The sequence below is a fragment of the Eleginops maclovinus genome, chromosome 6 (genome assembly GCF_036324505.1).
Source record: "Eleginops maclovinus isolate JMC-PN-2008 ecotype Puerto Natales chromosome 6, JC_Emac_rtc_rv5, whole genome shotgun sequence".
In the NCBI taxonomy this organism is placed as follows: Eukaryota; Metazoa; Chordata; class Actinopteri; order Perciformes; family Eleginopidae; genus Eleginops; species Eleginops maclovinus.
In genome coordinates this window covers 5,839,667-5,858,641 of record NC_086354.1, presented here as the reverse complement: position 1 = coordinate 5,858,641, position 18,975 = coordinate 5,839,667, and the positions used below count along the sequence as shown (strand labels likewise).

Sequence of the window (18,975 nt, the reverse complement as noted above, 5' to 3'; positions counted from 1 at the left end):
TGAAAAATATATAAATAATGTACAAATAGTATACTATTGGTGTTTTTTTTTAAAGGTTTTTTTGACTATGAGGTTTGTGTTACAAGAGCTGTAGGTGCAATACAGACATATAACATTCCAAGAGCTAATTATGAAAATAGCTCCAATCTCAAAAGGTTAGACATACAACAGCAGTTTAGCTTTTAACCTGAGCAAATGTCCTGTTCCAATGGGAGTCAATCCTAATGTATACGTAAGCCAAGTGAGCTTTTAAATGAGTAAAGAGACTTAAAAAGGTCTGATTATTGCATGCCAGTGCAATCAGGAACATGGATGACTTATTAAATGTTGACCATCGACAGGACTCCTGTGGAGAGAGTCAGCAGCTTCAGGTTCCTCGGGGTAAACATCAGTGAGGACCTGACATGGACACATCACACCAGGGTCATATCCAAGACAGCTCGACAGCGGCTCTTCTTCCTCCGCAGGCTGCGGATGTTCAACATGGACTCCAGGATACTCTGCAACTTCTACAGGTGCACCATCGAGAGTATCCTGACTGGCTGCATCACCGCCTGGTATGGCAGTTGCACCGCCCTCAACCGTAAGACTCTACAGAGGGTGGTGAAAACTGCTCAGCACATCACCAGGACGGAGCTGCCATCCATGGAGGACCTCTACACCCAGCGGTGTAGGAAGAAGGCCGGTAGGATATTAAAGGACCCCCATCACCCCAGCAACAATCTGTTCTGTCTGCTGCCGTCTGGCAGACAGTACCGCAGCATCCGGACCAAGACCACCAGACTCAGAGACAGTTTTATACCACAGGCTATAAGACTGCTGAACTCCTGAGCTCTGTGAATGTCTACTCACATCTGTTTATAGTACACACATACATATATATATATATATATTATACATATCTGCCATACATATCTGTTCATAGTACACATATCTATATATTATACATATCTGCCATATACATCTGTTATACATAATATATGCATCTGTCCATACCTCCTCATTCAACAGTGTAAAGTATTTAAATACTTTCAATGTATTCCACATATGTATATATTTCACATCCTCAAATCTTTATTGTTGTTATTGTAAATATTCTTCTCTCTTTTTGCACTATTTTATTTATCTTATTTGCACCAAGGTTTCAAGGTTTTATTGGTCATATGCACAGCAGATACAGCGTATATGTTGGCAATGAAAATCTTATGTCCCATGCTCCTCCAACAACTCAACATACATGGTGCATATATTATTATTATATATTATATGCACCATGTATGTTGAGTTGTTGGAGGAGCATGGGACATAAGATTTTCATATGCACAACATATACATTGTATATGCTGTGCATATGACCAATAAAACCTTGAAACCTTGAAACCTTGAAACCTTGGTTCAGGTGAATCCTCATATTGATTTGCACTGCGGTATATGGTCAACTATGTCTAACTATGTCCTAAAGATCGCCATATTAATAAATAGTTTAAAGGTCAAGCCCACCAAATATCTTATACAGAGGTTGGCCCTGACAATGGGCTTCCTGGTAATTAAGTGTTCTTAAAGTGGTTGCTTTGCTGATTTAAATGAAAAGCTCTGAGCAAGAGCAACAAGAGCAGCCTTGGAGCAATACTGGGTATTAAATGTGAGAAAAAACTCATTTAGCAAGGCAATTCCAGAAGACTTGAGTGCAATTGCTAACCCACTGCTACTTTTTGTCGAATTTTCGATGTGTGAAATACACAAAATGAAGCAAGAAAAAACAGATAAAATAATATGACCAGCAGGAGATCTAGACTTTAACAGTAAAACACAAAAAAGAGGAAGCAACCACCAGAGAAAGGAGAAGAAAACATGAGCTTTGTGTTGGCTTCCCCATGTATGGGGGGGAGAGAGCAGAAGAGGGTGAAAAGTATAAACCATATTTAGAGAACATCTGAAATAAAATAAATTAAAGTAAAAATTAAAAAGCCTCAATGTTTTGAAGACCATCTCTTTGGGCTCTGAGAGACGCACATGGGTTGACCTTGGTCGGATTAGGGCCACATTTTTATGAACAAATTTATTTTATTTTAACATCCACCTATTCTATGCAACCAGTGCCTTTAATATAGTGCAGTTGAGAAGTAGGGAGACAGAGGGGAGGACGCACGGCAAAGGGATTCAGGCCGGATTCCAACCTGGGTCCACCCCGTGGGGATCAATCCCCAGTATATATGGCCGCCAGCTCTAGCTATACGACGGCCAACATCCGCTCATTCTTACGCTTCATTCCCTTTCTCTCATTCCTTGCTTTCTTTTCTTTGCCTGCTTTAAAGCTGCTTCAAGGCCTGAAGGAACAGGCCTATTGCTGGTCAGATCCCCTTTACACCATCATCCATCCCTCCAGGAGGTTACTAAGGACCAGTATGGTATCATGAGCTGGGGTATAGAAATGACAAGGGTATCAATAACCCGGTTACTGCATTATTTCTCATAAATCATGCCTGGCTACTGCCATATCTACTCAGTATAATATTACCGTTGAAGAGAAAATAATTACCCCAAAGTAATAATAAAAGTGGGGCTGTAATGGCTGTGCAACAACAATAACAGATTCTAGCGTGCAGTCATCAAGTTTGGCTACAGGACAATAAACACATTCCAATTTAAATAATTCTTTATTAATAACTATTTATAATAAATAGGCTACTGTCTAGTAGAATGTACGCCCTAGATGCGTACGTAATCATAATGTTAATAACACTCATATTTCCAAAGCCTTTCGCTGCCTATTGTGTTTGATTAATAGTATTCCATTTATTTTCCAGGCTGTTGACCTTCGCTTCACATAGCTCTGCTCGTCATTGAGCAGATTGATTTCCCGAGATGAGCCCTTTCGCTTAATAACACATATTACGCTGGATGTTTTCTCTCAGATGGATGATACTGACAAATGTAAAGGAGTTACAGTTCATAGCAATTATACTGTATAAACAGTTGTAGGATGTGGTTTTTGAAAAGGAACTAGATTGGTAAACAAACATGTCCTAAAACCTGGAAAGGAGTTAGCATTAGCATTCTATAAGGTCTGTGGTTCACACACGCTAAGAGATTTTAATGTTATTGAATGACATAATACACGTCAGTCAATACCCTACTGAAGCTTCTATGTGTCATAGAAACAGTGGTCGCTAACAGGTGACTGAATGAGACTAATAAACCCCATGAGGTCAAACATTAGCCGCCTTTAGCTTGTGCAGCCATTTGACTGTGATGTAGCTCTCTTATAGTCTAACGTTATCTTTATACTTCTGCTGGTTGAATTTCGTTTCAATACTTCTTAAAAATGGTGGAAATAAGTGAAGATTATAGTGCTGAACAAAAGGTGTAAGTATCATAAACGCGTGTTTGCTTATTTGCGGCTATATTCCAAAAGACATTCGAAAAATTCTATTGCTTTGGGTCGAGGGAGCCGACTACAAGGTTGGCCTACAACAATACGTAATCCCGGCAGGTGGTCAATTTAATGATATAGGACCAGGCTTTTACAGAGGTGATTGGTCTCATTAAAACAATTTAATACATACTTTCACTTCTAGGAAAACCTTGAGCAGAGGTGATATTCGAGGTCAAGCTGAGCTACTCAAGTTGATTTAAGGCAAACCAGGCTGAAAAATCCTCAGCTAACACCACTGCGTTTCACCTCATCCCACCCCATCACATTGCGCTTGTTACATATATCTCCTAAAGACCCATTAGCCCAATGCTAATGGGGAGTGAGGCAGGCCAGCCACGCAGCCTGTCCAGCATCTGAACACCAACATCGAGCCAGCTGTCCACCTGGCAGAGGGACAGGATGGGACATGGGCTAAAGGGAGTTGGCCGGATAGGAACAATTAGGGACACGGGCTGGATCTGGCAGAAGGTGGTCAGTGGTGGGCGGAGGGGGCGGAGGGATAACCATCAGGGAGGGTTCGCAAAAATAAATAGACAAATGGAAATGGAAAAAGAGGGAAGTAGGGCATGAAAGCTTACAAAAAAAAAGACAACAAAGCAAGTGAAATCCCTTTGTGTGAACGACCTAGTAGAGAGCTGTGTTATATTAACAAGCCTGACAGTGATGAGTAAGAAAATGGCTCTTTTAAACAGCACTTATGTCATTATATTCAGGAACATTATTTTTGCAACTAGGACTCTCTATAGAAAAAAATAAACATGACGAAGTTTGGTAGTGTTCTGCTTTTCAAGTAGACTGTACTACCAAGCAGGATTTGGGGTTTGCAAGGTAACTTCCGGGTAACGCTGGTTCACTTCTTCTCAGAAAAGACAAAACAAATCCACTCTGAACCTTAGATTATGCTTAGATGAACACCACATATAAACCACAAGAATAAACCACAAATGTCTCTCAATTATGAAAATAAGCCTGTTTAACGCATTTAATTATGATTTATATTTATTTCTTGGGAAGAGTTAATGTCTTTCCTCAATTGTATTCCACAAGAATGCCTCTAAACAATATCAACAATATGTTGATGAAACACTCAAACAGGGGGAAGTGATATTATTAAACCGTTTAATCTGAGTTTGTTTTGCCTGGATTATGTATTTAGCTCATCGATGTATGAAGTGTAACTTTTTCAGATTTGTGTAATATTATAATTCACTTTTCAATCAGGAAGAATGACGCTCCACTGTAAGTACGCTTGTCCATATTGTTATTGGTCAAATGTTGCAAACTCCGCCCCCTTCCATGTGAACATGCCGAAGTCTGAGTCAAAGGACGGCTTAGTCAGATCGCATTGGTTAGGGTTAGTTAAGTCGGATAACTCAAAGATATCCAGGGTCTGTTGAACTGGTTTAGTAGTACAGGCCTCTGGTGAGGATTCATTCACTGTTGATTAGGAAGTTTTTAAAAAAGGAGCTCAAATATTGACAAAGATCTACTCATCTCCAAAAAGATTCAACAGGCAAGGACTCACAGCTCAGCTAAAAATGGATTAACCGGAGGGGCTGTTAACTGACAAACGTTTGCTCTGCTTGTTAGTTCCTCTATTACAGTCACAGAGTGCAGTGGTGGATTCAGGTCACTAAACCTGCTCAATACAAGTGGTCCTATAAGTGACGGAATTGAGTGCATTGAAGATACTTCTCAATATAGATGTATCAGGACGTTGACAAAGCATATAATAGTAAAAAGGATAACAGCAAACTATTGGCTGAAATATTTATTATTTTTAATCAAACCAAGACTGTGTACTAATTCCTAAAATGTTTTCACTGTTTGGTTCTCCCAAAATCTCTAGGGAACAGGGGATGTACCCCAAAAATAAAAAAAACACCCAGGGAAAAAAAGAAACGAGTATTGTGTATTACTTTAGCTGCAAAAGGCTAACCAGCCGATTCAGTAACAAACAATGGAAGAAGTTCTTGAAAGCAGCAACAAAATAACACCGTGCTGCAGTGGGGCTCTTTCAAAACACTATTAACACGTGTCTCGAACACGCTGAGGCCTCGCAGTCAGAGACAATAGTGCTGCTGCTATCCTCAGTTCTTTATGCAGGCCCTGATTAGGGATTGGATTCACCTGGGAGAGACTGCACCTGGAGGGCGCAATCAGTGGGAGAGGGAGAGGGGGAGAGACACACAAACACTACTGCACGTGACAAATGCAAAGAAATCATATTCACTCACTCTACTGTGAACCACAAGGGAGTGGTGCAGGAATGAGTCCTGAAACACGGACCAAAGGCTACCGTTTGTTGAATGTGATTTTCGCTAGGTGCCTAAATAATGTCTGTGGTTAAGACAAGCTTAAAAGATGTTGATGTGTTGACATGAACACAAATGAATAAATGAAATTACTAAATGTCATGACGCCGCGCATTAGCCGCTTTTAACTTAGCGACTAAGGTTCACTTTTTGTTTTACTTCTGGCACTTGAATTTATGCTTCAAAAATCATTAAAAACGTGTGCATATAGATTATCCTGCTGAACATGTCTGCCACGGATCTTATTGTCTATAGTATTCCAAAACCCAGTGGAAAATCCCAGTTTTCTCTAGTGGGAGACCTTGCGATGCTAACTACCGGGTTGGTCTACAAAAAAAACAGCAACCCCTGCTCCATGTTGTATGTTCAGAGTTTAACACTATAAAATAAAGAATATAGTAAATATGGATACCTAACTTTAAGAAAAAATAACAAACTTTGAGATGATGATGTAATTGTTAGGGAGGGATTTATTAAAAAATTAGATATTTGCTTTAATTACATACATATAATCTATAGAAAATGATCTATTCAAATTGAGAAGGTCAAGAACGGCTTCAAACCACAAGCTTAATTCCATAGTCAGAAACAAGAGGCACATTGAGTGTAAAGACATTAATCAAACAGAGAGAAGTCCTACAAATCTGAGTGTTTACATAGGAGCACAAAGCTACCAAAGACTCAAAATGGATCCCACACTATGGTATGGTGGACTAGATTAAACATAAGAAGATAATCAGAATTAGTTTGCACTACAGAATACTGTGAGTATGCTCTGATATCAAAGTAGCAGCTCTCATTATGGACTGTCTCTCAAGATCAAACTCCTTATCAAAGTATTTCATCAGCTTATTGGTTAGCAAAATGCAAGAGGAGAGCGTTAGGGTTTCCAAGATAAAATGTGCCCATTGAAGTGCTGCTCCGAGAACCACCAAAGTTTACTGAAGGTATCACAGCTTGGCTTTGCCTGGTGTAACCTGCAGGCTCTGCAGCTTCATAGCCATGCCCATGTTTCCAGTGATCTTAATTTTCCCTTTGAAGAAAGCCTGCAGACAGGAAACAAAGGGAAAAGATTAAAATAGTTTACCTGACCTTAAACTTTTCCCTTCAACATGTTTGGATGGGTTAAATGCTCCTAGTACTAGGATGGGTTAAATGCAGGGGACCAATTTCACTGTGTGTGCTCTGCTGTGTGCATGTATGTGACTAATAAAGAGGGTTTCATCCTCTGATTCGATCTATCTAGACTGGGGTACTCATTTCCAGGAACATATTTATATTTTGTTTCTCTATTCTGTCATGTCTCCATGCTTTAATGTTGAAAAGCTCTTTATTTTTCTCGTACTGCCTGTGCTGCAGCACCTCTTTTCGCTTTCCGTCTGAAACCAGAGCCCAGTCTGCTGTGATTGCTTAGATGGCCTGCTCTGTTGTGATTAGTCAACAGCTAACTCTTGTCAAATGCAACAGGAAAAAGTATTCTTTTGCCCAATGACGTCATATGACTGACACAGAAGTTGTGGTACCACTGTTGGGTCACCATAAAAATCAGCTTCGACCACGGCATATTTTCTGGTGGGTTGGCCCGGATAGGAAAGACCCGGAAAAAACAAAAATCAGAGCAGACTGGGCTTTTTAGAGAAAGTGAAGCACGTTATACAAAATGTGAAAACAGCTATATTCAGACACACAGAGTGAGTAAAATAATGTGTTTTGCTTGTTAAAGATCGTAAACATGTGCAAGTAAAACCCAAAATACAAGTATAACAGGGCATGTCCACTTTAAGAACTCCTGTGACAGACTAAATGGAGATGTTGTTCACACAGAAACCATTTCATTGGATTCATTTTGTAAACAGGTGGTTATGGTGCATTAACAAAGCTCTCAGTAAAAAAAACAATTCATGTCCATGGGCAAAATGTAATGTGTTGATGTGTTTGGCTTCCTGTAAAAAAAGAACCAGAACCTACACTTTTTGGGTGGATTGACATTAGTGTGTTGAGACACATATTCCCAGTGCTTTCCAACACATCATGTTCGGTTTAAATAGACTCTGGTGTTTTCTGTTTAGTCGATCCCCTTGTCGGTGCATAAACTGTATAATATTTATAGTGTTTGCATTAACTAAATCTTTTTAGTGCATGACTGTGTGAGTGCAGATAGATATGGTTTATCATGATCACCTACCGTTTGTGGGTTCATCTTTCCCGTCATCAGATCAGGAAGATCCTCGTCACTCATGGTTAAGTTGCAGTCTGCTCTCTTATCTATAAGAAAACCAATACATGTTTTATTTATAATGGCTTACTACTTAAATATATAGAGTGTATCATATTTATTTTTTTAAACCCAGAATCAAATGCATCATTTCTGTTTTGTTCACACACCATGAGAAAAATGTAACCTTGCACCATTGGCTGAAAAGACAAAAAACAACCTTCACACAATTGCACATGAAAGGGAAATGTGATTCACCATGCACTTAATAGTACACTCTGGATGAAATGTGTTGCGTGTTCAATGCTATTTCATGATTTAAACTGGCCCTAATTTATTCTTCCAGGACAGAATTTATAATTGCTATCATCAGCCTGTTGAAATAGAACCCCACTATCATTAACACAGGCGGTATTTCTGCCTACGGTATAACGATAATAAATCAATATGCTTGAAGCATCAAAACATTGTGTGTATATAGATTTGTCCTAATAAAAAAATAAATACCTCTTAAGACACAAAGTTCATATTACAGGATTTAAAAGTAATCATTTTCATATCTTCTGTCAAGGAATGAAAAACCACTTGTTTCCAAAGTACCTTTGGCCAATAAAAAAGGAAAGAATTAGGGCCACAACTTTTTGTCCGATCTAAGCAAAAGTCATTTACTCTTTTTTGAGTTATGATTAAAGTCAGTAGTGTAAGAAAAATGCTGTTGTTAATGACTGACTATAATCTCAGATCTAAAAAACAGTCCTCTTTGTGAATTTCTGTATGTGCAGTAGCACTTTCACACACTCTGCCTTATTTTAGGTCAATGCAGTGGCACTTAATGGTTTGGCTTAACAAAAAATAATGTACTTACTATTTTTAGTTCAAATCGAGATGGTTTATTGCACTTATTGTATCGCTTTGGATGGATCGGCAAATAAAGTCAGATGGAAAGGCTGAGCTGACCTTTAAAAAACAACCTACCAGTAACTCAGGGGGAGGGGGGCAGCCTAATGGAAACAGTCAGGGGGAGAGTGGCTGTGTGTGTGCATGTGTGTGTGCATATTACATACAAGTGTGCGTGGCGGCCACAAGCATCCTGGAAGCACCACACGTGGCGACGTACTCACTCCCATTCAGGAAGAGTACTTTTGATTTTGACTTTGTAAAAAAAGGCTACCTAATGGTGACATATGTGGTCCAAAAATTACAAAGGAATAAAATTCCCACGGCGCCACCCTCTAAGTGATAGATGGGCAACCTGTGGAAAAGATGCCGCCAGTTTTTTAACCGTTTCACGTTTCTTAGTCATACTATCCTTTAAAGGACCCCTATTATGCAAAATGCACTTTTTGATGTCCGTTATACATAAATATGTGTCCTCGGTGTGTAAGGAGACTCACAAAGTGTCAGAAAATACAACCCTCTCTCTTTTCCTCCTTACCCACATCTTTAAAAACGGGGGTAAAAACGAGCTGATCCAGATTTGCTTCGGTCATGACGTAATGACTGAAATGTGGGCTGGCTTTACATTGAACTCCTGACAACGTCCCACCCACGGGACACGTCCCAACCTATCGTCCGCAATATACAGTCGGTGTCTAAATCCTCTCTGCAGCAGCTCTGTGTGTCTGTGTGTTCAGCAGGATGTCTGCAGGAGGGACTTAGAGTTGTTGTTTATATAATACATATGATGTCTCTGTTCTAGTGGTAAACACTGAGAAGTGTTTCAGAAATAATGTTGATGTGGTTTGGAACATAATATGGGGTTTAATCACGGCAGCGTTTAGCTGAGTTTCTCTGTTAGAAACTTCTCTCTTCAGACAGAGAGAGCTGCATGAAGCTGCAATGGGGCGTGTCCAGCTTCAGCTCAGCTCAAATTTAAAGCGACAGTCACAGAATCAGCACTTCAGGAACAGGGCTGAAATAGAGGGGGTGACGCATGCTACAATGGGAGATCTGTTTGGTGTTTTGAGCAAAACACTTCACAGTCATGTTTTGTATAGATATTGCCCTACAAGATATCGTTCAAATATAGAATAATAGGAGACCTTTAAATAGAAAGAAAGAGAGAAAGAACTACTTAAGTTGTTTATTATTTGATTAGAGTTTTGCTTCTTTTGTAAGATTTGTTTTTGACTATTGTTCAGGCCTGTTTTCTTTGTTATCTGTGTAAAAAGTTTGTTTTATTTTGAGCAAACATCGGGCAATATCATCACCACCATCTGAGGCCAAGCAAATCAACAACTGCATAAGTAAAACAAATATAAACAAGAGAAAACGTGTTAGAAAATGTCTGTTTAAGGCATCTAGTAGCTTATTGGAAAAATAGAGAAGGAAGCCACGACAATGTGCTTTGTGTTGAGGGTTTTGATGTAGTTTGATGTTTCTAGTCCATTGCAGCAGCTTTAAAGCCAAAGAAGACATTACAAAATAATTGTTGATAAAGTCTGTGTTTTGAAATGTTTAACTACTTCGATTGGTGAGTTTTACAAGAAGGTTATTTCACAAAAAAAGCCAATAAGGTCAGGCAGCAAAAGCTTTCTCAAGTGTACGGACCCAAAAAGAAAATATTAAATGTCAACCTTTTAATTGTATTGTTAAGACTCAAGAAGACTATTAAAATAACACACTAACACAAAGATTCTCAATTTAACATTTAAATGGGTGCTAATAAAAAGAGCAAAACAAAGAGAGTATGAATCACAAGTAATGCCATACGCAGATTCATGTTTGAGCTCTCTATGAAATATAAAGCCACAATTCTGTGGAATAAATGTTTTAGAAAACATAAAGGTCACACGTTGGCACGTGTTCATACTGCGACTGAGAGCTACAGTTAATCATTTGTTATAAACATTTTGATCTATTATTACAGTAGGCAGGAGAAAGAAGTCCTACTATGTGAAAAAGGTCATGTTTCAACAGAAATGTCCAACCAACCGCCAGAGAATGTTTGTTATGCATTAAAAGCAACATTCAGAAAAACCCCTGAGCACTTTTGGTGACATAATACTGCGCAGAACATCCATGAAGGCAAAAAGTAGGAGAAAATCCCACAGAGTAAATCCATTATTCAATGTATTCAATCTCCAGGGTTGGGAGGCTTACCTTAAAAATGTATTCCATTACAATTACTAGTTACCTGTAAAGAAAATGTAATCAGTAACTTAATATAAGTATCACAATAGGAAGGTGATTCTGGTAGTTATCCCCATTTTTGTCAAAGGTACCAGTTATCTAATTACGTATTTTTGAAGAGAATGTAATGGGACACAGTAACCTTTTTTTTTGTATCCTGATAACGTAATCCCGTCACATGTATTCCGTTACTCCCAAAGGCTGTTCATCTAGTGTCCATTGATTAAAAATGTAATCAATGGACACTTGTTTTCTGAATTATTGGCATTACGATTTCTGACACTTAGCTAAAGCATGGAGAAACCTGCTGTGACAGAGAACCAATGTGATCACCTTCAGTATAACATGCTCTACACGGGGATACTTTATTCTTGCATGCTACTAATATTCTTGCTGACGATATTGGGAGCGCTATCCGTTCCTACAGTGGCAATCTTCTCTGCTACCACTCCAAACTTCAAGAAATGACCTAGCTAATGCAAAATACCCTTTTCTCTGTTTTCATCACACTTAAAGCGAATGATTGCAGGTGGCATTTGTTATTGTTAGGTGTGATGTTACAGCGATGTAATTATGTCTGCTTACTGATGTCCAGTGGTATACAGTCAGTGCATGTAGGCGATACATGTGTCAAACTTGGTCATGTGATTCATTTGCAGGTATCATTTTTCAAAATTGTATTCCAGATCAGCGTTAGCATCCCTAATTTTATAATTTCTTAATACACAGCTTAGTTCAATACTCGATTTTGATTAGTCAATTTAGACATTTCAGAGGTTGTTAATACTAGCTAACACACCGTTCCTAGGGGGGAGCAAGGGATTATGTATGTTCATATCAATCCACAGAAAGAAGTTTGCTAATTTTAACATCAGCTGTGGTCAACAAACATTAGTTTTCTCCCTCAGAAAACACCATGGAATACTTTATTAATATTAATTTAGAGACTTGTGGAGACCACCTCACTTTGGCTTCATGATGGTTGAACTGTCCCCAGAAACGGAAAGAAAAATAGTACAAGAGAAGTAAAGAGGTTAAGAAACTGAGAGATGGACATCAGAGAAATCAACAGAAAAAGACAGAGTGGAAGTAACGCTAACGGGAAGACGATACGGGATCTGGCAGTGTTTAAAGGTCTCCTATTATACTATATTTGAACAATATGTTGTAGGGCCATATCTATACAAATCAGATCTGTGAAGTGTTTAAAATACCTAACAGATCTCCCATTGTAGCATGCCTCACCCCCCTCTATTTCAGCCCTGTTCCTGAAGTGCTGATTCTGTGACTGTTGCTTTAAATTTGAGCTGAGCTGAAGCTGGCCACGCCCCTTTGCAGCTTCATGCAGCTCTCTGTCTGAAGAGAGAAGTTTCTAACAGAGAAACTCAGCTAAACACTGCCATTATTAAACCGCACATTATGTCCCAAACCACATCAAGCATTGTTTCTGAAACAGTATGGAGCTCAAACGTTTCTCTCTCGCGGTTTTACCACAAGGACAGGACCTTTTTTATCCTGCTTTTTCACACATATTCTCTCCAGTACAGCGTTACCTCGGAGTGTTAGTGATGCTTGCTAATGTAAACACAGACCATATTACTTCCAAAACAGAGTGGATTCAGCTCTCCGACTGTATATGGGGGTCGATAGGTTGGGACCAAGCCCCCAGGCAGTGCTCCGGACTTAAGAGGAAAATATTCATAGAGGCCAAACAGCAGGTGCTAAAACTTCCGTATCCATCCGTGACATCACCCGGGCCAGAAAGACTTTTTCCCATTGACTAACACAGGGAAACAGACGTCTGTAAATCGGTGGATAGTTTTTTAAAATTCTAAATAAACTACCCAGTATGAACGCTTTTATAGTCCTTATTAAAAACATCAGGTCCTTAAAGTTGTAAAACGCGCTAAAAGCTGAATCCAGATGTATTTTCTCTCTCTATTCTTTCTATTGAGCCGAAGCTGGAGATCAGGGGCGGGGCTTAAGGGGAAACTCAACTGCATGCTCTGGCTCTCGACAGCCAGGCATGATGGGTAATTTGTGACGTTTTGCTCTCGACAATCTCAGGCCATTCCGTCTTCATGCGCCAATGAGCAGCTCTCATAGAAATGAACGAGGTCCCGCCTCTGAGGCTGTATCCAGTTCTTATTATACATCCATGTTTGGGACGTGTCACGTGGGAGGGACGTTGCCAGGACTTCAATGGGAAGCCAGCCCACATTTTCCTTATTACATCATAAGGACGGCAAATCTGGATCAGCTCGTTTGTACCCCGTTTTAGAGATGTGGGTAAGGAGGAAAAGAGAGAAGGTTGTATTTTCTGACACTTTGTGAGTCTCCTTACACACAAAAGACATTAAAAGGTGCATTTTGCATAATAGGGGACCTTTAAAGACTGATTAATAGAAAAGAAAACATGAACAGAATTAGACAGTTACAGAAAACCCTGATCAGGGCTGCCGTGATTTGAAGTTACGCTGTTGTTCAGGTCAATAAAATAATTGTTCAATATTAGACATTCAATATTGTGAATCAAGTCGTTGGTTTATTGAGTATGTGGCTATGTAATAAGCGGGATAATTATCGGCCCTTACATAAAATTGCATTGCAACCAAAATACAACACACACATTCGTGGCGGTTACACACCTGGATCACTGCTGACAGAACCTTTGCCATTCTTCACGTCCACGACCCACGTAGCCTCTTTCCCATCGGGTCCATCCTTCACCTTAAAGGCAAACACTCCACCAATCTTCTTGACAAGCTGCTCTCCTTCCTGCAGGGAGTCCACAGGGCTTTTCATCAGTTCACAGATAATGTTTGGAGACAGGAATAATATAAATCACAGTCCTATGAGTGTTGTTAGAACTATAATTCCCTTGTCTGTAATTAACTCTTCATTTCACTGCAATGCAATTAAATGATCGCAGTGTGGCATAATATAAAACATTGAATGCTGGGAGTGAGTAGAATTCAAATCAGAGGTAGGGATAACACTGGTATTCAAGATAACTGTGATAGTCATGGTGATAAAACACATATGATCATCCAGTTTTTCACTTTGTCACTTTTAATCTCACTCTGTTATCGTGACAGCCCAATTAGAATTCAGAGGCATACATTGCATATTCAATGTCTTTCTAGCCGAGGCTTCCAGGTATATCAGCAGCCCTTGCACAAGCTTTACATTTGACCACCTTTACATACCTTTATTCATTATTTTTATAAAGCAGCTTGATGCAGCAGCCACAGTCACATTATAATTACAATCAATTATAGGCTTATGTGGTTTTGAGTGCCTGAAACTTTTTTAACTAGTAAAGTTGTAACACAGTTGTAGAGCCCCGGGTGTTCACTGTGAGGAAATGCCCATCTATTTGTATCAGTGGCCTCTGTAACAGCTTGAGTACTCACCCACCTGGTGTGTTCTGATACTTGCAAAGACATTTGTTTAGCCTTGAACACATTGTACAGCTACTTGGTAAACCATGTTTTCTTGGAACATAACACAGCAAGCAATCACAAAAAAGTAACGTTAAAGTAAGAGTTGAACTGGCATGTTTTATGTTTTATGTTTTTGATTGGGGAGGTGTGGGCCATTACATTACCTTGTTTTAATTCAATAATAAATACTATTGTTGGTACTTTTTGTTATTGCCCTTCTCCCAATTAATTTCAGCTGGGTGTCTCAGTCCCCCTGAGTTGATTGGAGGGGAATCAGATCACCTGTTGGCTCCTGATTAAGAATTGAGAGCAGCTGTGTGCATTTCTTCTCGCCCATACAGGCGCTTAGCAGAGGGCTTAAGAGAGGAGGATAACTGCACACCCAGCTCCTTCTGATCATTCCTGATGCAGACCTCATTAAAACAGATATTCACAGCCAGAAACTCTTCAGGCTCTTTTAAAACTATTTTCTTTATTTTGCTGATTGAGGGAGAGTGTGAGATTCCCAGAACCTAGCTGGACTGAATATTAAACAACCCCTTTCCCCATGTTACCAGACTCAGGGCAGAACTTTGTGCTATTTGTATTCGTTGATTGGAAGCCTAACAATAAACATAAGGTCTGCTTGCTTTATTATGTTTAAAAAGGTCAATTTTTTTTGTTGAAACCCTCTTTAACCCTACACATTTTACCCATTTGTTTTTAACGAGGCACTCCCCCGTCTACAAAAAATGTCTTAGGAGGTGGTGGTGGATTTCAAACGGCGCCAACATTAACACTATATATATTGTTTTAGTATCTTGGGTGTAATATTAAGCTGTCTTGGGCTCTTTCAGCTGTACAAATGAAAATTTCCCCTCTGTGGGACGAATAAAGGTATTCTGATTCTGGATAGTTTTTGCCTGAGGCTGAAATTGGGCACAGAGGTCTAGTATGTGGATTTGTGTTTGTGTTAATGCCAAAAGAGACAAAGCACAATTCATCCCGACCGCACCTTAGGGGAAAATCATACATTACTCTCCCCTGACTTCAACTTGATGGGGAAAAAAACTGAAACAGAAGCTTCCAGAGTCAAAAACCTGAAATCAGATGATAGGAAAGCTGTTGCATCCTGACAATCAATGTGAGCAGCAAGCATTTTGCCAAATGCCTAACTATGCAGGAGGCATCCTTGTATTACACTACTGTTGAAATGCTAAGGGGAAAAAAAATTATGCAACATGGCTACGAAACTGCAGTCTGCGTTCATGTTCCAGCCTTCCAGCAAATCAACAGTTCAGTAGGTGCAATACTGGAAGTTACTTTTGTGCATAAAGCATGTAAACACCATACATACTCACAGCTGTCCATATATATTAGCATTTGCATTTTAAAATGAAATGCAAATATAATGATATAGGATTAAACCCACGGGATGTCTACATTAAGTGGTGAGGAGACTTTTTTCTTATGACTTTACCTCCTGCAGACGTTTTTCCATCTCTTTGAAGACTGGATAAGATTTAAACCCTTCAAGACCGCCGACCGAGCTGGCGAGAACTGCAGCTACGTTGGAACTGGGGGAAGCAGAAAAAAAGCAGCCTGACACAAAGTACACAATAAGACAAAGCGCTTCAGCTGTCTGTGGTTTCACCATGAATCAGACACGTGTACACATATGATTTAAATGGTATGTGGCAGAATAAGGAACAGAGTACAAAGCAATGCACTTAATGTAGGGCAACAGGCCAATTGATGTATGGAAATTGGACTTCCTACTACTTAAAATGCTTTTAAGGTACATTTACAACATTTATCCATTCATAACGAGGTACACTTATGGCAGTCACTCATTGGGTTCTAATGTAAATGCTCTCACACACACACACACACACACACACACACACACACACACACACACACACACACACACACACACACACACACACACACACACACACACACACACACACACACACACACACACACACACACACACACACACACACACACACACCAATAGCACAGCCTTGGGGAACGTTCTATTGGGGATATATTAGAATAAATGTCAGATTTTTACATCATATTGCTTGGTTTCTCCCAATAGATCATGATATTAAGCTTATTTTGGTTCAAATATAAGCCTATTGTTAATAGTTAAAACGTTTTTTTCAACCAATCTCCTATGTGTGCGTTAATATATCACCATGTAGATTGAGTTTTCAATCCAAAAACCTCAAGCAGCATGTTGGAGAAGGCTATAAAACGGGGTTAACTTAACACACTTTCTTAAAGGTCCCCTATTGTGCTTTTCCGGTTATAACCCGTCCTTTCGTGTGTTATGTAGCTCTTTCTGCATGTAAACGGTCACTAACCCTCAAAGTACACGCTGTAGCGAGTAAAACTCTAAAGCACAAAAGACGTGTCTATGCTGCCCACCCACGCCTCGTTGTAGATTTTTCTTTTACCATTTTTTTCTTCCGGGGTTATTGACGTCACTAAATCTGGAGACCGACCGGCAAGTTGGCACGCCCATAGCTATAGACCAATAGGCACACCCCCTGCCAACCGACCATTTGCTGTTGGAAGGATGAAATGTCAAGGAAGTACTGTTCCCTGAAATGTGAGGGGAAATGTCACCTGTTTGCCTTATCGAAGGCAGTACCACGAAAAAGTCAGTGGTTAAAATTTATTTCTAACAATGTTCCTCCAACGGTTCGAAGTACTGTACTGTGTGCCCGGCATTTCACGGATGACAGTTTCAAAAACCTTGCACAAGTTGATGCCGATATGCAAAGCATGCAGTACTGAAGGACGAGGCTGTTCCTACTTTGTTTCAGTTCTGACATTACATTTGAAATGTAAGAGCGACACAAAATAAAAACTTTCCACAGTGAAACCGCCTGCTCCAGTCTACTGTGGGTATTGGATCAGGTCCATCACGTTGGTCTATGTCATTTTCAGGATCGGACTCCGGTTCAAACGTATATGGCTGTACCGCCTTCATTGTAACAATTGAACTGATGCTCAGATGTAACGGGAAGGCTGGGAAAGCACTCTGTAAAACCAATCAGAACAGAGTGGGCGAGCTGACCAATCAGAGCACACAGGCTCATAGGGAAGGGGGGGACAGAGTGAATAGAGATACTATACAGAGATGCTGTATGAGAAAACCAATGTGATTTTGGAACATTGAAGTAAATCTATTGTAATACACCTCAACAATGAGATCATGATCAGGAACCAGGCCACAATATGGGACCTTTAAACAAATTCAAGGATTGTTCAAGAACTCTAGCTTGAATCGATGGATCAGGGTTAATTCACAGTTACAACACTGACACATTTTAATAAGGAGATTTATTAAAAAGACTAATGAACCTGCATTTCTAGAACAAAATATAACATTTCAAACCCTCTTCATGAACCATGACTATAAATGTCAAGCCTCATTCACAAACCTAAGATGTTAAGTAGCCAAGGGAATGTTAACAGTTATGCTTCATAAATTAGATAAGATTGACCTAATATGTGTAAGAACAGATCGACAATTTGTGTGTATCTGCAAATGTACAACACTTATGAAACGAAGGAAAACACTTGATGCAGGCAGGGTTTTCTAAAAAATATACTATGAGGGCGCTAACGTCACTTCAGGCCAACGTTATACCCACGCCCACTTTCGGGCAATAATAATGAATTAAAGCCAAGCAGAAAATAATAGTTTATGTCTTAAAGCTGTCATATATTGCGCCCCAGACAAAGAATAAATCCAGAGTTATGGTTTCTTCACTTCCTCTACAGAAAAAAGCAGAGTAAAAGAAACAATCTGATTCAGAAATCACAGTTTCAGTGTAAGCCTGCTGCCTGCCACTCGTCCACCGGTAGACCCACTGGACATCCATCCCCCATTTATTCCGAGCTCTGTAAAAAAAAAGCTGTCTCTGCCGTCTGACGGTTTATTTGACACTTTTTTTTTAATTTTATAGTAATTATACCGTTTTTGACAAACAGAAATATGGATTTCTGGCATAATTAAAAATAATTACAGGGGAAATCTGCATTTTTGTATGAGGGCGCACGCCGACAGTAAGAGGGCTCAGCGCCCCTGTTACCCGTTTTTTTCTGCATTTCAAAGTAAGAGCATGCAGGCTGGTTGTTGCTTTTTTTTTTACATAACCAGCAGCAATTACATTGCATTATTTATTTCCGATGTAAATGAGACTGTGTGTGTGTTCCATGTAGATTATCTACCTTGCTAAAGACAAATAGTTGGTAACTACTTCCTCACCTGGCCTCCTGAGGGAATCCCAACCTGTAGAGAGCAACAACCACAGCTCCTCCTAAGCCAATGTTGTGCTGCAGGGCCACTTTGGCCCCGGGGACCTGCCTCTTCTCAGCCTCCCCTCGGAGCTGCCAGCACAACTCGGCACACTGAGCCAGACCTGAGAG

At 39.7% G+C, this 18,975-nt stretch overlaps 1 protein-coding gene across 1 annotated transcript in view; it reads right to left on the bottom strand.

Annotated features, from left to right (window-relative positions):
- Positions 1 to 6,203: 6,203 nt before the first annotated feature.
- scp2a (sterol carrier protein 2a) overlaps positions 6,204 to 18,975 on the bottom strand; it is a 30,529-nt gene continuing 17,757 nt past the window's right edge. The window contains exons 12-16 of the mRNA XM_063886078.1: positions 18,815 to 18,968; positions 16,004 to 16,100; positions 13,747 to 13,876; positions 7,937 to 8,016; positions 6,204 to 6,797 (exon numbers count right to left, since the gene is read on the bottom strand). Of these exons, the coding sequence (XP_063742148.1) occupies positions 6,702 to 6,797; positions 7,937 to 8,016; positions 13,747 to 13,876; positions 16,004 to 16,100; positions 18,815 to 18,968 (557 nt within the window). The 3' untranslated portion in view covers positions 6,204 to 6,701. The remainder of the gene's footprint in view (positions 6,798 to 7,936; positions 8,017 to 13,746; positions 13,877 to 16,003; positions 16,101 to 18,814; positions 18,969 to 18,975) is intronic.